Source organism: Prionailurus viverrinus, chromosome B2 (assembly GCF_022837055.1).
Source record: "Prionailurus viverrinus isolate Anna chromosome B2, UM_Priviv_1.0, whole genome shotgun sequence".
In the NCBI taxonomy this organism is placed as follows: domain Eukaryota; kingdom Metazoa; phylum Chordata; class Mammalia; order Carnivora; family Felidae; genus Prionailurus; species Prionailurus viverrinus.
In genome coordinates this window covers 44,685,800-44,712,072 of record NC_062565.1, presented here as the reverse complement: position 1 = coordinate 44,712,072, position 26,273 = coordinate 44,685,800, and the positions used below count along the sequence as shown (strand labels likewise).

General features: G+C 45.9%; 1 protein-coding gene and 1 long non-coding RNA gene across 7 annotated transcripts in view; one reads left to right on the top strand and one right to left on the bottom strand.

The window, feature by feature from the left end:
• Positions 1–14,610, top strand: part of ADGRF5 (adhesion G protein-coupled receptor F5) — a 98,403-nt gene extending 83,793 nt beyond the window's left edge. For 5 of the 6 annotated variants that reach the window (XM_047858928.1, XM_047858926.1, XM_047858931.1 and 2 more), the window contains 8 exons: positions 1,410–1,565; positions 3,391–3,599; positions 5,633–5,812; positions 7,291–8,685; positions 10,220–10,261; positions 10,350–10,409; positions 11,251–11,335; positions 13,298–14,610. In XM_047858928.1, coding sequence (XP_047714884.1) covers positions 1,410–1,565; positions 3,391–3,599; positions 5,633–5,812; positions 7,291–8,685; positions 10,220–10,261; positions 10,350–10,409; positions 11,251–11,335; positions 13,298–13,377 — 2,207 coding nt within the window. In that variant the 3' untranslated portion in view covers positions 13,378–14,610. Of the gene's footprint in view, positions 1–1,409; positions 1,566–3,390; positions 3,600–5,632; positions 5,813–7,290; positions 8,686–10,219; positions 10,262–10,349; positions 10,410–11,250; positions 11,336–12,588; positions 12,653–13,297 lie in introns of all 6 variants that reach the window. The other variant, XM_047858929.1, reaches the window with a different exon arrangement.
• Positions 14,611–18,947: 4,337 nt separating this feature from the next.
• Positions 18,948–21,215, bottom strand: LOC125166068 (uncharacterized). The gene is made up of 3 exons (XR_007152335.1): positions 20,534–21,215; positions 19,955–20,059; positions 18,948–19,141 (listed from the first exon to the last, which is right to left on the bottom strand). It is a non-coding gene; the product is annotated as an uncharacterized LOC125166068 (long non-coding RNA).
• Positions 21,216–26,273: the final 5,058 nt, after the last annotated feature.

Below are 26,273 nucleotides of genomic sequence, written 5' to 3'. Positions count from 1 at the left end.
CTTCAAAAGTACCTCAAAAATCCTTTTAACTACGCACAGTTGAGCATTCAAGAAAGTAAGAGGCCAAGAGCATAAAGAAAAAAAAAATAGAAATGTTTTAGTACTGCTGGGCCTTCTCTGAAGGCATCTGCCAGTGTCAGAAATGCAGCACCTTGGGTTTTAAGGCTCTGAAGGACATTCCGGAAGAGGCCTCTCTAGGCAGTAACTTAAGGCACCCTACATCACCAGCACAAAGTCAGAACCCTCAAAGGGTGAGATGCTCACTCAGTAAGAGGATAAGCAGAAAAACAAAATTTGTCTGCCAGAGTTAAGAGCTTAGCCTCATTTCTGGGTGGGCAAAAATTTCCCCTAAGAATTATAACTGTCTTGCCCCCACTCAGGTTTGGGGTTTGAATTTATACTACCTATGGGGTCCCGGAACTCCACACTGAAGAGTGACTAATTCAAAGTGGCCTACTGGTAGCACCCAATGGTACCTGCCAAAAAAATGCAAATCCTCTAAGGTAGGATGCACCCTCAATCCATGGACCTCAGGATTCCTACAGATTAAGGTCAACCAAATATGAGCTCACAACCCCAAATCTCAAAACACAGACACCTTCTTGAAGGATTTACAAGCTCATTCATTCATTCATTGAACAACTATTCATAGAGACATGCCCAATGCAAAACACTATAGTAGTCAATTAAAAGAAGACAAAAGAAGGTGGGGCACATATATTAATATCTAGCTGAAAGTGTTCATGTCAAAAAAGACAATGGGTATAGCAATGCATTTCTAAAATGAGCAACTCAGATCAAAAGAACACTGGAAGTTCAGAAAAGCAGGACCCAATTAAGATGAGAATTTAGAGAAGGTTGTATGGTAGGAGGGTCTAGAATCAATCTGGATACTGAAGTATTTAAACATTTCAACATTCTATGTTTAACATGCGTGCATTCAAGGCTCTCTGTGTGCCAAATACTCAGCTAGACATTGGGAGATGCAATAAGTAAGACCAGACACCTTCTCTCCAAGACTTTATGGTCTAATGGAGGAGACAGGTCCATAAAGAGGTGACTCTAAACCAATGTGGTGAAGGCAAGACAGAATAAATGCACAGGACATGCTGGGATTTCGACAGGCAGAAGGAGGAGAGAGAAGCTGAAAGGCATTCTGATTGTCCAAACTGTACGGGCACAGATTTGGAGTCATGAATGGTAGAGGTAACGGTGAGGTGAGTACAGTGTAAATGTGGGCTGACTTACTTCTACACTAGGGCCATTTTTAAACCCATATCAAAAAATCAATGTGGCACATTCCTTGGAAAAGTCTGGACACACATATCCATATTGGATTATCTGAAAAAAAAAATGTGTGCTTTGGAGACTCATCTTGTGACTTAATTCTTTCTATAATTCTATCTCAGAAAAAGAAGTTAAAGGAAAGCAAGTGTGCTACAAATATAATTTCATGGCAAGCTCAGTTTCCTGGTGTCCAAAAAAGCTCAACATATTTTGTCACTTTACCAATGCTGCTAATAATTCAGTCCAGAGCCCCTCTATGAAGCTTAACCTGGTTCCTGGTAAGAGCATTTTAAATTATTTTAAAATATTATAGTCATGAGCAAGGTATTCATTTAGTCATTCATTCCTTCATTCATCCATTCAATAAATATGTATTAAGCACCTTCATGGGGCAGGCCTTGGGCTAAGGGTGGGGGATTTGAAAAGAACTAAGCCATGTTGACTGGTCTCAGGCATAAGGAAAAGATGGATGTGATAAAAAATGTTATTACATCTAACGCAGTAAGGGCTGAACTCGAGATGCTGTGGGCAGTCCAAAGAGGCTTCCAGGTTTAACTCTCCTAGTGAGGTAGGGAGCAAACAATCAAGAAAACCTTGTGGACGAAGCCCTATTTCAGTGGAGTCTGGGAGGCTAAGCACTGTACTGGGAAGTGCACAGTATCTTTGAACTTTCAGCAAAGGAAAAGTGTCCCTACTAGACAGGGCTACATGAAAAGAATCAATCTAAAAAATAGGCAACCATCTTTGTCATCCTTTGTCATCACTGGGCCAATATCACCCCACGTATTTTCAAGGTTGAAGGTCATGGTTTGTGGCCATTTCTGTAATGGCCCATGACCAAGAGCTCTCCTCAGGAGCAGCAGAGAGGCAAGTGAATAAAGGATGGTCCTGGGCTTCTGCAAGAAGCAATCCCCTCCCCCAGAACCCTTCTCTGTAATAGCACCTCTGATATCCAAGGGACTCATAGCTCTATCACGAATCATGTTTGGGTTTACTTAGTGATTTGTGGTCATTTTCACGTGTATTGGCGACTGAGCCCTGGACATCAAAGTAGGAATTTAGAATTCCCCATCTCTCTGAGTCACTGTCCCTTGACCCTACTAAGCACACCTCTTCTTGGGGGGGTAACCAAGGCCACTTCTTCACTGTCCCCCATGCCGTATCTTCACCCAGGCATTGACATGTTTTATTGACTTATCCTTGTTCTTCTCCTCTTTCCTCATCCCAGGTGTGATTCCACTTCCTTTTCCTAGTAGAAACTACTTAGTATTTCAAGACTTTATACAATGACTGAGAACTTAATGCTAAATTTGTAAGTTGGTGAGAAAGGGATCTGCTCATCAGAGAATCAAGGTCCCCTCGAGATTAGAGGTTCTTCAACAAATGTCATTTTCCCATGCAAGTCTGGTCTTGAGTAGACGTGAAATGGAGTCACCACTAAGGGAAGCCAGAAGGAACAAATGTTTACAAATATTGATTAGAATATTCAGGTCATGGGTGCCTGGAATTCCGACCATTAATTACATATTTGAATGAAGGCAGTGCCTCTCAACCTTGACTGCACACTGGAATCACCGGGGAAAGTTAAAAAACTGCCAATGTCTAAATCCCAGCCCAAGAGGTTCCTATATTTGAGCAGGAGTGAGACTGGACATTGGTATTTTCCAAGATCCCCAGGTGATTCTAATATGCCAAAGTTGAGAATCCCTTGGATTAGGCATTATGTTCCTGAAGATTCCTAGTACCTTGATTATCTCTTATCTAGATGAGCACACATTAAGCTCTCATTTTTCCATGCTTTAGATTTTACAGGCAGCGGAGAGAAGATTCCTGTGGACTGGAGATGGTGATGAGGCATAGAGGAAATAAGTTCTGTTAGGAAAAGCAAGTGCAGATGAAAGTCAGATTTGTGTTGAAAGCACAAAGAGGGGTTTTGAAAAGTCAGGTGCAAAATAAAAAAAGTGGGTAACTCTGGAAAGGTCATTGAAAGCAAAGAAAAAAATGAATTCAAACATCAATATTCTACCTAGGCCTGACCCTACTTCGACTATCTTTTCTCCTCCTTTTCAAACAGTCCCTTTTATTTCCATGTTCCTAATGCAGGAGAGAACATCATGTGCCAAGATCCCATAATAGGTGTTGGGGAGCCTGGGAAAGTCATCCAGAAACTGTGCCAGTTCTCAAGTGTTCCCAGCAGCCCTGGAAGTCCCACTGGTGGGATCATAACGTACAAATGTGTAGGCTCCCAGTGGAAGGTGAAGAAGAATGACTGCATCTCTGCCCCAATAAATAGTCTTCTCCAGCTGGCCAAGGTGATCCTTAAATATTTGACTCCGAGCTCTTGTTGGGGAGATATCTCTAGCTTATCTTATTTCTCAGCAAATGGGCCTTGGGCTGGTTTGTGTTGCTCCCAAAGCGACTTTTACTTGTTTATTTCCAAAGAAGATGCAAACCTAGAAATGCTTTACATTTTTCTTACATACAAATATGGAGACAACAAAATATGCATTCTGCCCTAGGACCAGCTGTATACCTTTTTACCTTGACTTCTCAGTGCCTTGTTTCTATTACCTTGAAGGTGCAGGTAGAATTATCCTCTCTTATCGATCCCCTTTGAATAATCTTGATATCAAGCAAGTAGCTCTAATCTTTTCAGAAAAAGGAGAAACTTACAAAATAAGGTTCATTGGTGCAAAAAATATATATACTTGGGCTTTATGCTTTTACAGGTCTGAGATTTCCTCAATCTTAGAGGTAACCCTATAGTAATGGGAGATGTAACTAGCCTGCCTCTCTTACCTAGAAGAGAGGTTACTGCCATATGGTAGGGAAAAATTTCTTTTCATCAAAATAAATGTGACCTCATACTGAAGTTGCTTAGAGTAGAGACTCCTAAAATGCAAATCCTAATGAATTACAATAAGTCAACATTGATGAGGCAACTAGTAGTTATACTTAGTGGTTATAATTAATGATATCATTAGCCAAGTGGTTCCAAATGCTCTCACCATTGGAAGAAGAATTAAGGAAAAGGGGTAATATTGATTTGTGTCTCCTCTGATCATCTTCTGTCTCTTTTCTTGCCTGACACTAAATTCATTAAAATACCTACTAGGCGCAAAGCATTATTGTAGGTGCTATCAGGGTAAAGAGACCAAATCAGAACTTGGTCTCTGATTTTCTAGAGAACATAATCCAGTTGAGTAGTTATATACACACTAATTTTGCTTAGGATAATCGGGAAAGGTCTGCTTGAAAAACTTGGCATCTGATTTGGGCCTTGATGAAGGATACATCAGTGATATAAATTTTCCTAATCAAGAAAGATAGAAATGTTATAACTTGAACTCCCTGTTGGGCCCTGGTCCCAATTCTAGATACCTAGATACATTTTCAATGGAAAAGGGGCATGTTGGTCTATCATGCTTTATTTGATTTATCCATTCCATATATATTTATGGAATACCTACTATGCGCCAACCTATATGGCTTATGCTCTGTGAGGCATTATAGGATATCAGAAGGAATATAACACATTTCATAATATTAAGGAGCTTATAATTTAATTGGAGAGATATTGAAATTAAAACACAAGATGATGTTGTCACAAACAGAAATGTCACAAATGTAAAGTATATAAAATAACAAACACTTTGCATTCAGAGGAAGAAACTCCCTTACGTTGGAATACTCATCAAAGTTCTTTATGGAGGAGATAGAATTTGAAATCTTTAATTATAAGTAGTTTAATTAATTGTGTCATTATAATATAGGTAGTTAGCTAATTAGAAAACAGAAGTGTGATCATTATAGATAGGGTGACCATATAATTTATCATCCAAACCAGGATGCATTTTGAAAACAAAAGAGGGCACTAGTAATCATTACACCGGGACAGCAGATATAAAACAGAACTGTCCCAGGAAAATTGGGATGGACAGTCACCCCTCCAATGGCCAGCAAGGTAAGCGATGAGAAAAAGCAGAGTGGCAACGTGGCTTCCATACAGACCACCAAGTGACGATTTACTCAATTTTAATCTAGTTGTCTAGCAATCACATCTACTCTCCTTTAAAAAAAAAAAACACAAAACTAGTCATCAGGTTAACATGCGTTTTACTGTTCCCTTTCTATGTGTGAGGACTTACATAATATTCTAGTCTGAATGGCACACAGATTAAATTAAGAGATAAGTAAATTACCTTATAGGATGTACTTCTAGGAATGGAGAAAAGGAAACCACGGATGTAAGAGATTTTCATCATGGATGATGGATCAGCAGGATTTGATGACCAGACCAACCGGCAAGTTTTCCCTTTGTCTGTGTTGGCTTTTGTTTTACTAGGCTTTGATCAAGAGCCCCTATCAGGATGCGAAACTCCCGACGTACCTAAAGGATCTTTCTGTTAGCACAGGCAAGGTGAAACACGAAGTCAGCTCGTTTCCTGGGAGCCTGGGAGCCATCATTAACATCCTTGATTTGCTCTCAACGGTTCCAACCCAAGTGAATTCAGAAATGATGACGGTGAGTTTGTCTGGGGCCTTACAGGAGCTTTGGGTCTCATCTTTTCACCCCTTGGGACGTGTAGTCAAGAAACATAACTACCCCTCCCCCACTGCAGCCTCTTCTTTGTCTTCTCCGGAGAAATACACTGGATATTAGGATTTCTCTGCACACTAATGTGCAGAGAAATACACTGGATATTAGGGTCAGGTAGCATGCTCTGCCAGCCGTGGCTGTTAGGGTCACAGGGAGTGTTTCTAGTATTCATTTGGGGCACCACAGATGCGTTGAGGACAGCATGTGTGTAGGGGCGAGGGCGTGGCTGCGGTGGGTAGTGGGAAAATATATTTCCGCCTCTTTCTTCTCCCACCATCCCATCTCCTGCCAGTGCTCCGTGATGTGCAACCCAGCCGGAGGCATCTGGAAAGCAGCTTGGGTAACAAGGGTCCAAGGAGGTTATGTGGACCTCCTGGGGCTACAAGGAGCCCCAGGAGTTGACACAAACTGGGTGGCTCACCATGACAGGAACTTATTCTCTCACAGATCTCAAAGCTAGCAGTCCGAAATCAAGTTGTCTGCCAGACCACGTTCTTTCTGAAGTCTCCGGGGGGGGGTGGGGGGGTGGGGGGGGGGGGTGGGGGGGGTTCCTTCCTCCTCCAGCTCCGAGTAGTTCCAGCATTCTTTGGCTTGCAGCTGCCAGCTGCCTCATTACACCCTCCGAGTTTGTCTTCACATGGCCTTCTCCTCTTCCCCATTTGTCTTCTCCTCTTCTGTCTCTCAAAAGGATACTTGACATTGGAGTTAGGGCCCACCTAGCTACTCTGGGATGATTTCCTCTCGAGATCTTTAATTACATCTGCAAAGACCCTTCCCCCAAAGAAAGTCACATTCACAGGGTCTGGGTATTGGGACAGATTATTCGGGGGGCCACCATTCGACGAACTACAAGGCTCATAGTTTCAGACTGAACGGAATGAGGCAAAGAAGGGCAAAGAAATTATATTGAGAGAAAGCACAAATGGAAAATGACAAGCCCGAGTTCATAGGAGAGAACATCAAAATGTTCAGGAAAAAAAAAAAAAAAAAAAAAGAATGATGCCTTTGCCAACAATTTGGTGCTCAGCATTGGAGAGGGTTTTTTGAAACTACTTTGCCCTTGCCGGTAAACTATCACCCTTTACAGGCTTGGGATTTAAAGGAAAATAAAACCACTAATAAATCTCCCCCAGCCTGCTAAATTGGTCTCAGTGGGTGTGTGTCGGGGGTGACTCTTGGTAAAAATTTAACAAAGTCTCATAGCCTTGGGGACACATCCTCTGCTAACTCCCTGCCGTAAGAAGGCGGGACACAGGTCCCTACAGCCTGCGAGGCCTCATTTTTCTCTTCTCTTTTCCTCTTACCTGTACCCATGCAACCAGTTTCCAGGGAGATGTTCTTTTTTCTCCCTTTTATGATTGAAAGAATTTGATTGGTCTGACCCCATGCCATGTCAATTACAGCACGTTCTGTCTACGGTTAACACCATTCTCAGCAAGCCCGTCTTGAGTACATGGAAGGTGGTACAACAGCAACAGACCAACCAGAGCTCACAGCTACTGGATTCAGTGGAAAGATTTTCCCGAGCATTACGGCCAGAAGATAGCACTGTTCTGTCCATCAACCAAACTAATGTGCAGATGAGGAGCATGGTGATAAAACCTGGCCATCCAAAAGCCTACAAACAGAGCTTTGTTTTCTCAGACTCAGACCTGTGGGGTAATGTGGCCATTGAAAACTGCCAGCTGGGAAACCTGCAGCGAGATTCATCTATTGTCACCGTGGCTTTTCCAACTCTCAAAACCATCCTCGCCCAAGATGTCCCAGGAAAGAATTTTGCCAACAGCTTAGTGATGACAACCACCGTCAGCCACAATATAACCTTGCCATTCAGTGTCTCAATGACTTTTAAGAACATCAACCCTTCAGGTGCGGTACCTCGATGTGTCTTCTGGAATTTCGACCTCGCCAACCACACAGGGGGGTGGGACAGCAGTGGGTGTTACGTGAACAAAGTCGATGAGGACAGCGTCTCCTGCATCTGTGACCACCTAACGTCGTTCTCCATCCTCATGTCCCCTGACTCTCCGTACCCTGGTTCTCTCCTGGAAATACTGCTGGACATCATTTCCTACATTGGGTTGTGCTTTTCCATCTTGAGCTTGGCAGCCTGTCTAGTCGTGGAAGCCGTGGTGTGGAAATCAGTGACCAAGAACCGGACTTCCTATATGCGCCACATCTGCATAGTGAACATCGCCGCCTCCCTTCTGGTGGCTGACAGCTGGTTCATTGTAGCCGCTGCCATTCATAACCATTATCACCCACTCAACAAGACAGCCTGTGTGGCCGCCACCTTCTTTATCCATTTCTTCTACCTCAGTGTCTTTTTCTGGATGCTGACTCTGGGCCTCATGCTCTTTTACCGCCTGGTTTTCATCCTGCATGACGCAAGCAAGTCCATTCAGAAGACTATTGCCTTTTCTCTTGGCTATGGCTGCCCCCTGGTCATCTCAGTCATCACAGTGGGGGCCACCCAGCCCCAAGAAGTCTACACGAGGAAGAATGCCTGCTGGCTCAACTGGGAGGATACCAAGGCCCTGCTGGCCTTCGTCATCCCAGCACTGATCATCGTGGTGGTGAACATGACCATCATGATTGTGGTCATCTCCAAGATCCTGAGACCTTCCATCGGGGACAAGCCAAGCAAGCAGGAGAAGAGTAGTCTGTTTCAGATCAGCAAGAGCATTGGGGTCCTCACGCCGCTCTTGGGGCTCACCTGGGGATTTGGTCTTGCCACTGTGTTCCAAGGAAGCAATGCTGTGTTCCATATCATATTCACTCTCCTCAATGCCTTTCAGGTAAGTTCCACTCTACAGGGCTCTCAGGAAGTATCTGTACTGGTGGGACAAATTAATGATAGCAACACAAACAAGGGTAGGAATGGGGAAGGATTTTAGTTCAGAGCCCTAAAGAGAAGTAATTACAAGCACTCGGTGATATAGAATGGACACATTCCTCAGCTCCCATGGAACCTCATACCTCTTATCACTGGTATTATAACTTAGTTGCATGCATGACTCTCTTTGAAAAGCCCTGATACTACACGTAAGAGGAAAGTCCCTTCCCTACACAGGATTTTGCTATTTATCCAACATTATCAGGATGCCACCTATTATCTCCTAATTGAAAATACCACTATAAAACCAAGTAATCTCTCCAGTTAAATTTCTACAAGCATTAAATGAACTCTATCTTTGTGGGGTCAGGGATAACATCTATCTCACTTATCGCTGTATCCCTAGTAGTACCTAAAAAAGAACTTGACCCAGACTAGGTACTCGATAACCATCTGCTAAATAAAATGAGTGCTATGTACCACATAGTAAGTTCCCTAGAAACATTTGCTGAAGAAGGAAGAATGAATGTCATATGTAAGGTAGACATTCTGCTGTATTATACTAAAATGAAAAAGACACACTCTTGGGGTGCCTGGGTGGCTCAGTCGGTTAGACGTCCAACTCTTGGTTTCAGCTCAGGTCACGATCTCACAGTTTCGTAAGTTTGAGCCCCACATTGAGAGCAGAGCCCGCTTGGGATTCTCTGTCTCCCTCTCTCTCTGCCCCTCCCCCCACTCGTGCTGTCTCTGTCTCTCCCAAAATAAATACACTTTAAAAAAAAAAAAGACACACTCTTTGCTCTCCCATAGCACATAGCACATAGCACATAAATAACTATAAAATAAGTCCAATTGTTAGAAGAACTTTAGCAGAGGTACAGACAACAAGCGTTTGGAGCACAGGGAAGGGAATGCTTAATTCTGATTCAACCAGTAGGTGGGTGGTAAGCACAGGTCCTCACGAGCTGGTGAGGGGGCAGTGGGTCTGGAGGTGAAGTTGAGACACTGCCCCGATGCTCATGCCAGATCCTAACTTCTGCTAGGCCCGTGGCCTCAAACTATATGGCTCATATCTAATGAAGTTTATAGTATGGCTTGACTACAAGGGACTGGTAACGTCACCCCATGCCCCAGGTCCTCATCACAATTATGTGAACCCTACGGAGACGTAAGAGATGTACTTAACAGCATAGCCAATAGGACCTCCAGTTCACAAAGGGGCGGGGATAAGGAAATAGAATGATATCCTTATAACATTATAACATTTAAGGTCTCTTGGTGTGGACCTACTGAATCCCTTTGAACATTATTATCTACCAGACCCATTCCATAAACACAGAAGTGGGAAGACATAGTACGAATTCATTGCCGGGGTAACAATACTTCCTATGTTGCCGGACAATAGAACATGATTAAAATCGTATTGAATTATGATCATAATTTTAAACCATAAAATCATAAGATTAAAATGTACTTCCTGCCAATTCTTTTTTCAGGGGCTATTCATTTTACTCTTTGGGTGCCTCTGGGATCAGAAGGTAAGAACAATCACAGTTTCGTGCTCCCAGAAAAGTCCAGTGTTTGTGGCATGTTGAACTTACGAGGGCTTCCTTTAAACAACTGCAGGTGCAGGAAGCCTTGCTGAAGAAGTTTTCACTGTCAAGATGGTCTTCACAGCACTCAAAGGCAAGTCCTTCCTTTGCAGGGACTTTGGCAAACCCTTCCCTCTCCACAGCCTGATTCACCATAGATTATTCCACTGCTTGTGCGTCTCACCTGATTCTGCCTATTAAAGTCAGCCACGGAGCTTTCACTAAGATGCTGTCCCACATCTTTAAGTAGGGATCAGGTAGCACAGACAATACCAGCTGGAGGTCAAAAATCCAAGTTCAGTGAGAAACAAGAAGTTTTCTGGGGACATTGAAGACAATAGAGAACAGAATGTGAGGAATAACGCAGAGATTGTTGGTAGTTCTTTTTGGAAAATAACGATTGCGCTCAAACAGAGTTGACTGTTTTCACACATCAGAAGACACTAAACCCTATAGAACAGTAAAACACATATTCGAAAGTTATTTTCCTAATTCTGGTGAGAGTCCGATGTTTCAAGGTGGCCCTCCTGCTTGATTTGTTTGAACTTGAAATTCATGCTCTTTCAGGCTCACTTTCAAGCGGAATGAGAGATGCAGGCAGTGACCACTAGAGGGCAGCAAACAAACCATCAGAGAGATCAAAAGAGGGCTTTGGTGGAGCACCTGGGTGGCCCAGTCAGTTGAGCGGCCGGCTTTGGCTCAGGTCATGATCTCACAGTTTGTGAGTTCGAGCCCCGCGTCCGGCTCCGTGCTGACAGCGCGGAGCCTGGAGCCTGCTTCCAAGTCTGTGCCTCCCTCACTCTCCCCAACTCATGCTCTGCCTCTTTCTCTCTCAGGAATAAATAAACGTTAAAAAAAAAAATTTTAAAAAGAGGAATCAAAACAGGGCTTTGGTTTAACATTGGCTTGCTAATTGTCTTTTTTTTCTTTTTCAGTCAACATCCCTCGGTTCATCTACACCAGTATTTTCTATGAGTTCTCCGATATCAAGAAGATTTAACAATTTGTTTGGTAAAACAGGTACGTGGTGACCTCTAGCTCACTCCCTGGGGTACTTAGTTTGGGTCGACTTGAGCAAACTTGCCCTGATGCAGACTCTCACACCCCTACCTTCCCACTTTGTGGCGTTTACCATGAACAGCCTCATTTGGGCCAGAGGTTAAATACAGGAACTCGCTTCCATGTCCCAAACCACAAGCAGGTTGTAGAGAGAGCAACTGCCTGCAGCGGGCAACTGATAATAACTTAAAAAGGATAAGATTTGGAGAATCTAGACAAGCCTGTGGAGAGCTGTCAAAACCGTATCCACCACAAAAGTGGGAACTGTAAATTGCTAGCCTTGTCAAATGCGGAGTTCATTGCTATTCGCGTTAAATAAGAATAGGCAGGTCATGTTTATGGGTTAAGGTACGGCAAAAAAATATATTTAGAAAACTACTACAGGATCACATGCAGTGGATTTCTTTTCCCTTTCTTTTTTTCTTTCTTTTGGGTGGAGGGGAGCGTGCTTGTTTTATATATGGGCATGTATAAAACCGTGCATGCATAGAGGAAGAATCACCCAAGTTAGCTGTTCTGTTAGGAACATGCACAGTTAAATTGCTACCTTGGAGGTATAAAATCAATAATGTGAATGACTTTAAGCAATGGGTCTCAGCTAGTCGGGCAAGTTGAAACCTCTGCCCGCTATGCCCCCACCCCCAGGAAAATAAGCACCAAAACTCCCTCCAGCTTCTTGAAACTGAACAGATCTCACAAATGCCGAATCTAGAAAAGCGTCATTATTCCAGACTAAGGCTCTTCCTATAAAATCAATTGAGAATGCCTACCGTTTGTTAAAACTCCGGAGGACTTGGTGTTTTTTTGCTTCGACCTGATGCGTTACTCATGAAACCGGAGGACCTTCACTTGCGATTTGGCAAGTCACCGATGGCAGCTGGTGTGAAATTATCAAATCTTCAGGGTGTAGTACAACCACTGCACTTGGCCGTCACTGTCGCTGGAATGTGTTGACCATTCGCGCTCGGGTTAAAACTCTGCAAAATGATTCTACCGAATCAGAATGACACAATATGCAAGGCCGATAAAATGTGCTCTTTGATTTTGAACCAGTCCGCTCAAAGGTGGAGTTGGGGCTCTGCTCCTGAGGTCCCAGGGCCTGAGATTTCCAGTCACTGCCATTCAATGACCCCTTGAAGGTCATTAACGCAGCGCCCTACTGGCCTACCTGAGGGTCCCGTAATCACTGTAACTTTGGTTTATGTTGTCGGCAGCCCCGCAGGGCCCCCCAGGCAGTGATGGAAACCTTGTTAGCAGTGGCAGCTCACCAGTCTGATGGTAGGGTGGGCACCGTGTCCCCTCCTTGCCCAACCCCACCCTCACTCGCCCTGTGCTCAGTCCCCGCCTCCCGCTGACACCAGCCCCTGTGGTTGCTCCGTGGCTGCCCCCTCAGCTGCACTTTCATTAGCATCCCCTGACTTCTGCTTCTTTCCCAGTCCTGTCTTTCCTTCCCTTGTAATTTTCTCCTTTCGCTTCTTGTTCCCCTTCCCTCCTCCCCCAACCGCCGCCCTCACCTTTCAGCTCAGCCTCTGGCTCCCCCCCCCAAGACCTTCCCAAGTCACTCCAACCCCAGGGGGCCAGGGAGGTTCCCTCACACAGATGTCCCCAGGCCCGTGCATGTGGTGGCATGTGGAGGGCTGCCCAGAGTTCGTATGTCCCTGGCCTTTGTAGAAACCTGGCTGCTGGTTTGATGTGAAGCAGTTAGCGCTTGTCTCGTGGGCTGCCGCGCATGCTTGAGAACAACAGCTTTGTTCTCTGGCACTTCTGGGTCCTGGGAGGAGGGCAGGCATGGGTGTGTTTCCAAGCATGGCCGAGCTTCCCTGGCTCTCGGGCTAGAGCTCCCCTTGGGCCATTAGGAGAGGCTCACACAGCAGTGATCAGGAAGTCTTGTCCTTAAGGCCGAGCTGCTGCTCTGTTTTTCAGGCACGTACAATGTCTCCACCCCAGAAACAACCAGCTCATCCCTGGAAAATACATCCAGTGCTTACTCGTTGCTCAACTAACAACAGGAAAATCCACCCATACGACTTCTTAAAGGACAGTGGATGCACTCTGAAAAAAGTCCTTCCAAAGCCACGGGTGAACTGTTTTCTCCACAGGCTTCCTGGAGCGGATGCTGAAGAGACTGTTTCATTAGGGGAAGAAGCTTTCTTTCATCAGGACGGACTCAAAGTCATTGTTAAGTTTATTTGCTGCCCCACCCCCACCTCTTGTGTGATACTAAATGTGTATAGTATTTAAGTGAAACTCAAGTCCCCAGAGGCCCAATTTCCCTATCTGTATTGTAAAATAGAATTTCAAAGAGGCATTGTTCCTTTTCACACGTTGGACACAAAAATAAGCTTTCCTAGGTACAAGGCTAATACCTAGGAACTACTTCAGTGAATTCTAAGAAGGAAGGAAGGAGGGAAGGAAGGAAGGAAGGAAGGAAGGAAGGAAGGAAGGAAGGAAGGAAACAGGAAAAAAGAAAAAAGATAGAGAAAAACATTAAAAACTACATTACTTCCATGTTAATGTAATTATTCAGACACTGCCACATGGAGAATACAAAAATGGCTCAAAACGGAAACTGAAATAAGCCAGGGGGAAAGTCTGGTATCTTCCTTGTATTTTCTTAGCTACGAGAGAGGGACAGAAAGAGAGAGAGAAAAAAAAAAGGACAGTGGGAAAAGACAGGGAGGAAATTGTAACATGAAGATGCTTTCAAGTGGATAATAATATTTATAAGAAATTCATGGAAGGAGATGTAATTCTCCTGATGCTAAACACACACACAGATGCTATTAGTTCGTGCTAAGGTTTGAGCTCAGTGGACCGAGTAGGCAGAGGAAGCGTGATTGAGGCTCTTTATTAGATCCCAGCAGACCCAACGGCTAATTGCATCTTCTAAAGTTTATCGGGAAAAGCCTTACGTGTTGGTTTATTCCACTTTTTTGAAGGCCACAAATATATTTTTTTATATCCATCACTTGCCAAATGTGATATAATGTGATATAAGTGTGATATATTGCACTGAAAACAGATCCCACCTGTCATATACTGTATTTAACAGCTTTAACCAGGTACTTCTCTGGGCACAATAGAGTAGATTTTAATAATCGTATGGCACGGTTTATTGTTCCTGTTGTTGCTACCGTGGATTTCGTGGCCCTTGGTGTGTTGTGTAGCTCCCTATGCATTAGCTCTCTAAGTGCTTGAGTTCCGAGACCAATATACGTTAAGAGTTTTGCATTGTCTAACTTGTGTTTATTCCGACCACTTGGCAATCTTCTGGAAAGAAATTTTACAGCTGGCTCAGTCTACGCTCCTAAGGACCCTTTACCTCAATGAGCAGATGGTGGAGCTTTTCCCAAGGAGGTGACTGTTTATGAATTAGGTGCAGGTGTGTGTGTTTCTCGTGCTGTGTGCATTTCATAAAAATACAACTATTATTAAAATCGCCTCCATATTAAAGTCGGCTGTAGCCACAGCAACCATACGTTCCAAAGTGAAGTCTGATCACAGAGACAGAGCAAAACACGATAAAAACGTGAGGCTCCTAGGGAAATGTGGGCTGCGTGGTCTTCGTAAGGGCTGAGAACCAAAACAGGCCTCACCATCAGGAAGGTAGGAACCAAGAGGCTGTGACACAGAAACCGTTTATTTATTGAGTTCTGAAAGGAACTCAAGGGTTGCCAGGGTTTCTTTTTAATATTCTAACTCTTTGACATCCCTTCTTTTTATTTGTAGTTTAAAACTCTTACTTCTGCCTCTCTGTTCTTCATGGGGAGAAGGAGGTGGGACAGATAGAAGTCCCAATCACGTTTCAAGTAAATGAGCTCTTCATTTCTACGTGTTCCCAAATGGTGTAGACCTCTACTCCCATGCTTGCCTGGAAATGGTCACAAAGGAAATGATTCAGCTATACAATTCTCCAGGAATGGTCACCTTTGGGCAGAGCTCAGTCCTGAGGAGACAGAGCCGGAGGCTAGGCTCCAGGATGGACGGAAGGAGAATTAGAGATCGTAATGGCTTTGCCGGGGCTGGTTCCTGTAGTAATGGCAGGGATGATGGAGGCTTGGTTATATAGCACAACATGTGAGCATGACCATCGTGACATGATCAGCCAAGGAAAGCGTAGCACTCAGGGGGCGTTCAAAAACACAACGGGACAAGAAACATAGAACTTCCCCCCACGTCAGCAGATATAACCTTGGGAATCATTGTGTTCATGGGGGGGATCCTCCATAATGGCAGGAACCTTTGCAGAGTTCCATAGGATGTGGCTTTGGCCCTTTGCCCACGTGCATTCACTGGAGCACGTTCCCTTACCCCCAACACACACACGTGTGTGTGCGTGCACTTTCCACCTTTCAAGCCACAATACCAGATCCAAATTCCAGAAAGCCTATGAAAAAAAAAAAAAAATTAGAGCGATACTTGCTGGTTTTCTGCCCAACTGCAAGATACATAGTTCAACCGCTGCGGTTTGCCAAGATTATCCTAAAATAAACAATAGAATTCAAAATTGTGAGAGAGAGCAGCCCATGAATCTGGAAGGCCTATGGAAGCGGGAGCCCCGCCAGGCCCTGCGTTCACTAGTTTTCAGTCAGCAAGGATTGCAAGGGTTTGGCAGCAGATTTCTGAGGACGAGGGAGAAGGAATGTTGGCTCTGATGGGGCAAAGTGGGATGTGTGTGTGTTCCTGACCTCCCTCAGTGGGTAAAGTTCCATGGGCCAGGACTTGCTTGCATTAAGGGCCTTCTGGTAAGTCAGTTTCTTGCAAAGGGATCTGTGCTAATACTTCAGAGGTCGTGAGGTCAGAGCAGTCACAAATAGCAATTATTTGTGAATAATTCGGGCACCTGGGTGGCTCAGTTGGTTAAGCGTCTAACGCAGGTCATGATCTCACAATGTGTGAGATCGAGCCCTGCTGACAGTGCAAAGCCTGCTTGGGATTCTCTCTCCCCTTCTCTCTTTGCCTCTCTCTCTCTTCCTCCCTCTCAAAATAAATAAATAAACTTAAAAAAAAAGGCAAATGAGAAATTAAAATAAACTATGGAAATATTCTCTGGGAATATTGGTAACACATCATGTCTTGAATGACCCATGTGGCTACTCTCCTCTCCCCCTCCCCGCCCATCTCTTATATATGGAGAAAGAGGTAAATAAACATCCATGGGGTTTTCAGGATAGAAGTTGCTAAGAAACTGAGAAACGCTGCGAAGTGGGACACCTGGGTGGCCCGGTCGGTTAAGTGCCTGACTCTTGATTTTGGGCTCAGGTCGTGATCTCACAGTTTGTGAGATCGAGCCCCATGTCGGGCTCTGTGCTGACAGTGCGGAGTCTGCTTGGGATTCTCTCCCTCCCTCTCCCCTGTGCATGCCTGCTTTCTCTTTCTAAATAAATAATGAGTGAATGAATTTTAAAAAAAGAAACACTGGCAAGTGATAGCGTTTTGTGGTTTGTGTAGAGAACGGCAGAGAGATCAGGGTTGGAAGGCTAAAAAAAAAAAAAAGTGACGTGGAGAGGAGGAAGCCGACAGTGACCAGTAAGTGCAGATGCAGGGGAGGGAGTTATTCTGAGGTGAGAGGAAAGGAAAGTCACAACCGATTTTGAGGAGACCAAAAGGAAACAAGTCTAGTCACAGAAATCCCGTGTAGGCGAAATGCATTTTATTTTTGGCGTGGGAAGTTGATGTCAAAGGGCACTCTGCATCCCAAAGAGCATCGGTGACATAGGCCAGGGGAAGGCTGATTCCCTGAGTGTCCAAAATAAAGGAGGGGCTTACGGTTGGAGATTTATCTTCCTTGTGTTATTGTTTAAAAGGCCATGGAAATCGTGTCTCATCATTTGAAAACCGTTAGCTCTGAAACGAGATGCTATAGGTTTCTAATATTATGACTGGGGGTATTAAATCGGGTCACAATAGTGTGTCGGCAAACTCTATGTGGGCTTTCCATGCTTGTAACAGGAAAATACCCAGCGAGGTCTCCTGGAACTCTCTTTATACAGATTGTCTGCTCTTTCGCAGTAGGTCAGTGCTGTGGTCTCAGGCTCCCCCACCGGAAATCCAACCAGAATTTAACTCCATTCTCCAGGCTTGGGGTGGGGGGCTCCCAGAAGCTCCCAGCAGAGCTCCATTGGCTGACAGCACTGACGTCTCCCATCACACCAGCCATACCCCGATGCAGCGTGTGAATCCTGGAGGCTTATGGAGGGCTTAAACACGGGACCTTGAGGTAAAGCTCTCAGCACCCAACTAAACAAATATCTATTCTAACAGTTGTGTGTGGCTTGGTTGGAATTTTCACCGACAGCTGAAAACAGCGTCCCATGAGTTCTGTTAACAACAGGTATTTCTGCAACATGGGCCCATATGCCCTGTATTAATATTCTATTGGGGTGTAACATGTTACCGTAAACTTAGAGGCTTTAAAACATCACTCGCCTTGTTATCGCATGGTTTCTGTGGGTCAGAAGTCTGCGCACGGCTTAACCAGGTCCTCTGTTCAGGGTCTTCCCAGGCTGACCTCAAGCTGTCAGCCGGGGCTGTGGATTCATCGGAACGTTGGGCTTCTCCTCCAAGCTCATCGGTTGTTCGGTGAAATTCGTTCTTTACAGTTATAGGCTTGAGGCCTTCGGCATCTAGAGGTGTCCTGCCATTCCCTGCCATATGGCCTTCTCCACAACATGGTCGTTTGCTTCTGTAAAGTCAGCAGGAGGACTTCTGTACTGCTTCGAATCTCCCTGCCTCCTTCAGTTTCTGATCCTAGACCCTCTTTTAAAGGACTCACCTGATTAGGTCAGGCCCACCCGCAATAATCACCCTTGTGATTAATTCAAAGTCGGGTGATTAGGGGCCTTGATTACCTCTGCAAAATCCCTTCACCTTTGCCACATAATGGAATCTACTCGTGGGAGTTATATCATATTTACAGGTCCTGCTCACAGTTAATGGGGGAGTATCACACAAGATGTTTCATCAGATTGTTTAAACAAGCAAACAACATTAAGGACCCAACACTACTCTGTAGATTCTCTCTGACGCATTAGCTGTGGATATGTGACCTGAAAATGTTTCTTTATCCATACCAGTAATCACACTTTAAAGGGTCTCTCAGGCAGTGTCAGTAATAAGGCTCTTGTGACTCAAGTATTTCAATGCCGGGGCACCTGGGTGGCTCAGTCAATTGAGCATCTGACTTCGGCTCAGGTCACGGTCTCACAGTTCGTGGGTTCGAGCCCCGCGTCGGACTCTGTGCTGCCAGCTCAGAGCCTGGAGCCTGCTTCAGATTCTGTGTCTCCCTCTCTCTCTGCCCCTCCCCTACTCATTCTCTCTCTCTCAAAAATCAACATAAAAATTTTTTAAAAATTAAAATAAAGCCGAAGTGCTCCTCCTGTGCTGGGCACTTTCTTGTCCTTCAAGGCTCCCCGTGCAGTGATGACACTGGGAGCCTGTCGTTCACACCCAGGACTGGGAACATCTCATCCTCCATAAACCCACAGATCTCTCATATGCTCTTACGGGTCACAGCAACTTGTCTGGAGTTTCCTGCTCTTTTGCACCGAGTTTTTTCCTTTGTACGAAAACGTATACATCTTTCAGAAGGAAGATTGTTTATTTTTGTGTTTTGAAGATTCCCCCCACCCCAGCTTTACAACGTTTATACTTTCTTCATATAAACAGGAAGAAAAGCAGGCTTCCTATGAACACTTTATGTGAACATGAACGCAGCTTCCTTTGAACTATTCGGTAACACCTTGTAAGCTGTGTTGTCTCGAGGAACTAGAAAGTGAGAATTTTGAACTTTTAGCGGCCCAGTTACAAAAAGGGGAGTAGGTAAAATTAACTGCGATAATGCTTTTATGTTGCTGAGTATATTCCAAACGCTGTCGTTTCCAGATGCCATTGATGTAAATGTGTTAATGAGACATTTTACATTCCTTTCTCTCTTTTTTGTACTAAGTGTTGAAATGCCAGTGTGCATCTCACACTAACCAAATGGCTCAACCATATTTCAAGTGTTCAACAGCCACCCGTCTCTAGAGGCTACTGCATTGGACAACGCAGCTTTAGAGCATAAACCAGAGACAAAGGCTTTCTGCTATTCTGCCTTGTGTATGCCGACAGGAAGGCAGCAGAATGAATTTAAAGAAAACCTGTACCACACCACCCGTGCTGGTCTGTGCAGAGACCCTGCACACATTGGGGCAGAGGGGAGGGGGCAGAGCTCCATAAGTCCCCAAACACCTCTCTTCCCTATCACCCCTGCCCCTCCAAGTTGTCCTGAAAGCCACACCATTCAAAACTCTCCTCCGAGACTTGTGACAAGCATGGGGCATTTGCCTCCGAAAATCACAGCTCTGGGGTGCCTGGGCGGCTCAGGCGGTTAAGTGCCCGACTCCTGATTTCCGCTCCGGTCATGATCTCATGGTTCATGAGTTCAAGCCCTGGATCAGGCTCCACACTGACAGCTTGGAGGCTGCTTGGGATTCTCTCTCTCTCTCCCTCTCTCTCTCTGCCCTTCTCCACTCCTGTCTCTCCAAATAAATAAATAAATAAATAAACAAACAAAAAAAAAACAAATCACAGTTACACCTCTTCCTTAGGAAGGAGGAAGTGTCTGGAACCTCCATCAGCCTTCTTTCTTGGGGAAGGAGCTTGCCGTCTCGTCAGTATGGTGTAGCAGAAAGAACACAGCTCCTAGAACAGAAACACACGATTCCTCGCTCACCCGAGCCTCCCCTAAACCTCTCTGGTCTTTGGTTCGCTCACCTAAAACCTGGAGATCATTCTAATTACCTCCCAAGGCTGTGGTCAGGCTTACAAAGCACCGTTTACATAAAAACAGATTTCGTAAGCCTGTCAAGCATTCAAACAAAAGATTACTCCCAATATCTCTTTGAAAGGCAGATAGAGGCTGCCCACAGACAGCTGTAAGGAGGGGCATTAAGTTCTGGTGATTCCAATGGGGTTCCAGGGGCATTCTAAGCCCTGGGCATCTAGGGGGTTATCAGGAGGACCCTGGATCAGGAAGGTTAGGTCACAGTTCGTGAGGTACCTATGAGGAAATGAGTCCTGAACAAATTACTGGCTCCAAAGATCTCCTGCAAGCTAATCCTGTACGTAACAAGATGACTTTTCCTACGAGGCCCCAAAGCACATATGCGGACGTACCTCCACATAGACCGTCCACACTTCCCGGAAGAGTCCGGCCTTCTTCCTTGCCTCAGAATCTGGGTCACAGGTCAGGACTCAGTCCCCAGCACACACAGCCCAGAAGTCGCCCAGGGTACAGGGAAGATCGCCGGAGGCCCAGGCCTGTCCCACCACCCCAGGGGCCTTCAGAACTCTGAGGACCGGGCTCCCCTGTGGATCAACTTTCCCCTGCAACTCCTTCTGGGCCCTTAAGCCGGGGCCTGGAGACCGGATGGTCCAGGAGGATGAAAGTTTGGGGAAGCAGGAAAGCTTTTTAAGTGTGATTAGTGGGTTCCCAGGGAAGGCCTGCTTTGAGTAACGCTTTCCAGCATCAAATGGGTCCACGCGGCAGACCTCCAGGTGCCTCTTTCCTCCAGGCCAGCCAGCAGCAGCAGCAAAATCCAAATACAGCCTGACCCCCGGGGGGAGGCTCCTATCAAATGACCCCTCGGGGCTGCAGATGCCCAGCAGTGTGGACTTTGAGAGAGTGGAACTGGCCCCCTGGGCCACGCCTGTGATGTATCCGCCCCTTCTCTCTGGTCCCCCTCAGCGATTCTGAAGGAGTGGGGCAGCGAGAAAGCACCTGATTGCTTCCCATTTACCAACCTCAAGGGTTAGGGTTCTATCCACTCACCCGCCGCCTCCCCCGCAGCCCCACCCATCTCTCCTTATGTCCGGTACAGACAGATACCTAAGTTTATCTTCTAGCACCTTCTAGAGAGGAAACCATCTTCACAAGTTTTCTATGCTCAGTGACTGTGGAGCACACAGAACGAGAAGGCACAATCCCTGAAGCCTACCCCGCGGCAGGCCCCTGTCATTTATCTCCAGACACCAATTTCCCGTGGTGGGGGGGGGGGGTCCCCCACAACGTAGCTACCATCATCTTTGCTGCTTTCTAAGTGATTTTCTAGCTACCCGTTCTTAACCTTTGACCTTTAAACTCTGGGATGAAGACTTGCAAGGGCGGGGCTCCTGGCTGTCTCAGTCGGTTGTGGGGGTTAAGGGTCCGACCGACCGTTGATTTCCGCTCAGGTCATGATGTCCCGGTTTGTGAATTCCAGCCCCGCACGTGGAGCGCTGCCAGTGTGGAACCCGCCTGGGGTTCTCTCTCTCTCTGTCTCCCTGCTCCTTCGCCGTTCGCTCTCTTTCTGTCTCTCAAAAATAAATAAATAAATTTTATGGGGCACCTGGGTGGCTCAGTGGGTTAAAGCATCCGACCCCAGCTCGGGTCACGATCTTACAGTTGGTGGGCTGGAGCCTGACTTCAGGCTCTGTGCTCAGCTCAGAGCCTGGAGCCTGCTTGGGATTCTGTGTCTCCCTCTCTCTCTGCCCCTCTTTCTCCCTCTCTCTCTCTCTCTCAAAATGAACAAACATTTAAAAAAATTAAAATAAGTAAATAAACTTTATATTAAAAAAAAGAGAGAGCGGGGCGCCTGGGTGGCGCAGTCGGTTAAGCGTCCGACTTCAGCCAGGTCACGATCTCGTGGTCCGTGAGTTCGAGCCCCGCGTCGGGCTCTGGGCTGACGGCTCAGAGCCTGAAGCCTGTTTCCGATTCTGTGTCTCCCTCTCTCGCTGCCCCTCACCCGTTCATGTTCTGTCTCTCTCTGTCCCCAAAATAAAAAAAATTAAAAAAAAAAAAGAGAGAGAGAGAGAGAGAGAGTTGCAAGGTCACCAGGGCCCCCTCTGCACAAATGGGCGGTGGGGTAGGGGAGAGGTGAGACGGATCATGCCCCAGGGTTTCATTCTTTAATGCAGAGCCAAGTCCCAGGAAGGCAGGCCGCAGACTATTACAAACCACACATAACACACCCAGGAGCCCAGGAAAAAAAAAAAAAAAAAAAAAAAAAAGAGGCTTTTTCTCAGCACGAAAAGCAACAGGAACTGAAGGGGCAAGTCACGGGAAGACGGTCCTCGCAGCTCACTTCCTCCGTTGAACAGCACCTCCAAGAGTGTCGCGGGCCCCGCCTTCTGGGAAGCAATTTCCATTTTGTGCCATCCCGTGTCCTCCTCCTCCATCCTGCCAACCAGCCTCCACACCCCCCGGTTGCGGTGGAAGGAGGTGTTCGATTTTGCTTTCCCGAGGAGGAATGTTTTTCTGGAACAGTGAGCGGTTCCCAGGCCCAGGCCCGGAGGCGCTCTCCCGCAGCTGTCTGTCCGAGTCAAAGCGGAACCGACAGGAATCTCCAGCTGGGCTCCGCAGTTGACAGACAGCTGGCCTCCTGCTCGGGGGTTTCCTCGCGGGGCCCACAGGCTTCTGCTGAGGCTCGATCGCCACCTTGTGGTCCTCGGAGGGGGCGCCGCCTTACTGACCGAATCTTCTGCACCCAAGCAAAGGCAAAGCCAAAGCCAAAAGGCAAGCCCAGAAATCACCTGGTTTCCCCTTTCAGACAGCAGTCTGTCTGGAAGGTAGTTTGAGGAAGCCAGACGGATGCCTTCCGTTTTTTACAGGGCCTTCACGCTGTTCCCACAAATACACCTTCAAAAGGATGAACTAGGGTAGACCTGATTCCCTGTTCTACTCCACCCATGGGAAATTACTGCCAAGCTGGGTTTTCATTTTCCACCCACGCTGGACCCACAGCTGTCCCAGGGCTCTCTGACACGCAGCCCACTGCTGAGGCCAGCTGGTGAGTTTTGGTCTAGTTTCTGGACATTCATTCAAGAGGAGGCTGCTGGCTTGGCCAACCAGAGTGTGATCCAAGAAAACCCAGAAGAAGTAAACAGTACCAATTGCTACGAAGTCTAATCCTTGGCACAAAGGAACATGCTGACCCGGCCTTGTGTAAGGGAGCAGACAACTTCTGAACATGGGACAATGTCATATGCTTTGGGATGTTGCTTACACAGCCCCCACCCCACCCCCCTTCCAGAATAACTCTGCCACCTTCTCCCTTATGGGATATCCTTCTAACCGAAAACCAAATCTCAAGGAGAGATGAGGCTTACCGTGCAAAAACCTCTGGGAGAGAAGTACACAGCAAATGAAATAAAATTTACCCTCCAATGCAGATGGCTGATAAGTATCTATGCCAATATTTATTGAGTTCTCAGCACATGTTTGGTGCCCGTCCTGAGCTTTTAATGCATATAATCTCATTTAAGCCTTACAGCAACCCTGGGTTGAGTAGACGTTCTTTTTATTCTGCAGATGAATGAACTAAGTACAGGGAAGTTAATAACGCCCAAGGTCACACAGCTCAAGAATGGTGGAGCCAGGTACCAAATGCAGAGGGTCTGACCTGGAATATGTGCACATCGCCACCTCTCTCTGTTGCTTCTTCATGTAACCCGATGCATGTACAGTCCAATAGCAGGGAGAGTTCCGGGTACACAAGATGGGAGAGAGAGAGAGAGCAGTAGTGATGGAAAGCTTGGAGAAGGGAAGGCGTCTCCAACCTTAATCTTCCCTTATGATTTCACACAGAGCCAGCCCAGGACACAATGACCAGTGTTCTGGCAAACTTGGGAGTTGGTCCACTTCCTTCTTTGGTCTCTGATGGAGCATAAAAGGATTCCCACCGTGTTGCTTTCTTGAAAGCAGATCTCACATTAGCCACCTAGTTGACTTCCCAAATGGAGCAGCCATTTCAATCTTGGGCTTCATTCAGACGAACTTCCATGAGGTTTCTGTCACCAGCGATGCTGTTTTACTCTTGCCAGAGATCCATCGAGTACTTTCGGAGTGTTGGGTGCCATTTAAACACATAGAAGAAAAGGATTTCTCAGAAATGAAGTATGTTTCTAAGGTGGTGTTTAAATTTTTTTAATGTTTATTTATTTTTGAGAGGGGGGCACAGGGAGAGGGAGACACAGAATCTGAAGCAGGCTCCAGGCTCTGAGCTGTCAGCACAGAGCCTGACGCGGGGCTTGAACTCACGAACCGCGCGATCTTGACCTGAGCTGAAGTCTGACGCCTAACCGACTGAGCCACCCAGGTACTTCAAGGTGGCGTTTAAACACAAGTGAAGAATTGAGACATTTGTCCGAATAAACTTGGCTACATCGTGATTTCCCCTGTGATATGCAGACTGAAGCAGCTGCTGATTTGCTAAGTGAATTATTTGGATTCTCCGATTCATTTGTGAGAGCCCTGGGCTGTCTTCAGCGCTGATTGACAGCCAGTTTAGGGACATTTTACTCTCTTGACCAGGCAGAAATCTTTAAATGTTCCTGATGATTTCCACTGAGCTGTTGAGTCACACTTGGTTATAACTGTCCTAAATTTGTCTAGGCCCAGGGGAATCTGTGCCCAACACAAGGCCGTGTCTCAATCCATTCTGGGACTGCAGAACCAGCCCTTGGCCAAATTGTGAAAGGTGGAGAAAGATGGGTTTTGTCTTCACTGTCTTCTCCCATCTGACTTTTAGCTGTATCTCTTATAGATTCTAATATGCATGTACACACACACACACACACACACACACACACATCACCCCTCCCCAAACTACTGGTCTTATTAAGTTTCCCTGGTAGCCCAAAGGGGACAATAGATTAAAGGGATCTTTGACCCGACGAAAGCACTCATTCTCTCTAGAATCGGCCCACTTTACTCACATATCTGAATGGAACCTCAGGATCCCTAGGTTTCCCCCAAGCCGTAAAGTGGATGACATAATTCATCAGAAAGGAGGACCTGGAGAAGAGGTGTTAGATTGTAATTTGCCTGCATGCAGGGCTGCATCGATATCATATTACACAGGATACAGTATTCAGGTCACCTGTGATCCCCAGCTGGAGGGGGTGAGACGCTTGTCAAAGTACTTTGCAACGTTACCATGGTAGTTAGCCTTGAAGGGCCCTAACCAAAAGACTGTACTGCAGAAATACATATGGTAAAACCTTTTCTCCTTTTAAATTTTTGAATGTTTATTTAGTTTTGAGAGAGAGAGAGAGAGAGAGCACGAGCAGGGGAGGGGCACAGAGAGAGGGAGACACAGAATCGGAAGCAGACTCCAGGCTCTGAGCCATCAGCACAGAGCCCGACGTGGGGCTCAAACACAAAAACTGCGAGATCATGACCTGAGCCAAAGTCGGATGCTCAACCGACTGAGCCACCCAGGCGCCCCTCTATGTCAAAAACTTGAATATTGCTATCTCAAACCACACCAGAAGGTTTTCCTTAGTATAAAGGATGAACTTGTCTTTGCATCAGTAAAATGGAATTATCAAACACTTATAGGTGCAAAACTCTGGCAGGCCCAGTGAACTAAATGTGGAGTAGAATCTCGGATTACAACTATATTTGGTTCTGATTTTCCTCACTTGAGGGAATATTCCATTGGCTGATCCAGTTAGATCCGTGGTTCTCCACCAGGATGATTTTAGCCCCCATGGGACATTGGGCAACATCTAGACACATTTTCAGTCTTTGTAACCGGGAAGGTGGTGCATCGATGTCTAGTGAGCAGAGGCTAGGACACGGCTGACATCCTACAATGCACGGAACAGCCCCCAGCAAAGAATATCTAGTTTAAAATGTCAGTAGTGCCCAGGTGAGAGATCGTGAGCTGGACGATTCTGTTCCTGGCCTTCAAATTATTTGCTTGCACGTTCCTAGAATGAACCTTTAATCTAAGATGCTCGTTGGAGAGCAACTTCACAGAGCAGACACTTCACTACATTTACAAAACAAGTTAGATGACCTTTGTGGGGCTTGATGGATGACAAATATGCTAATGTGTGACAGAATTTAGAATCTTGTTTCATTGTAACATTT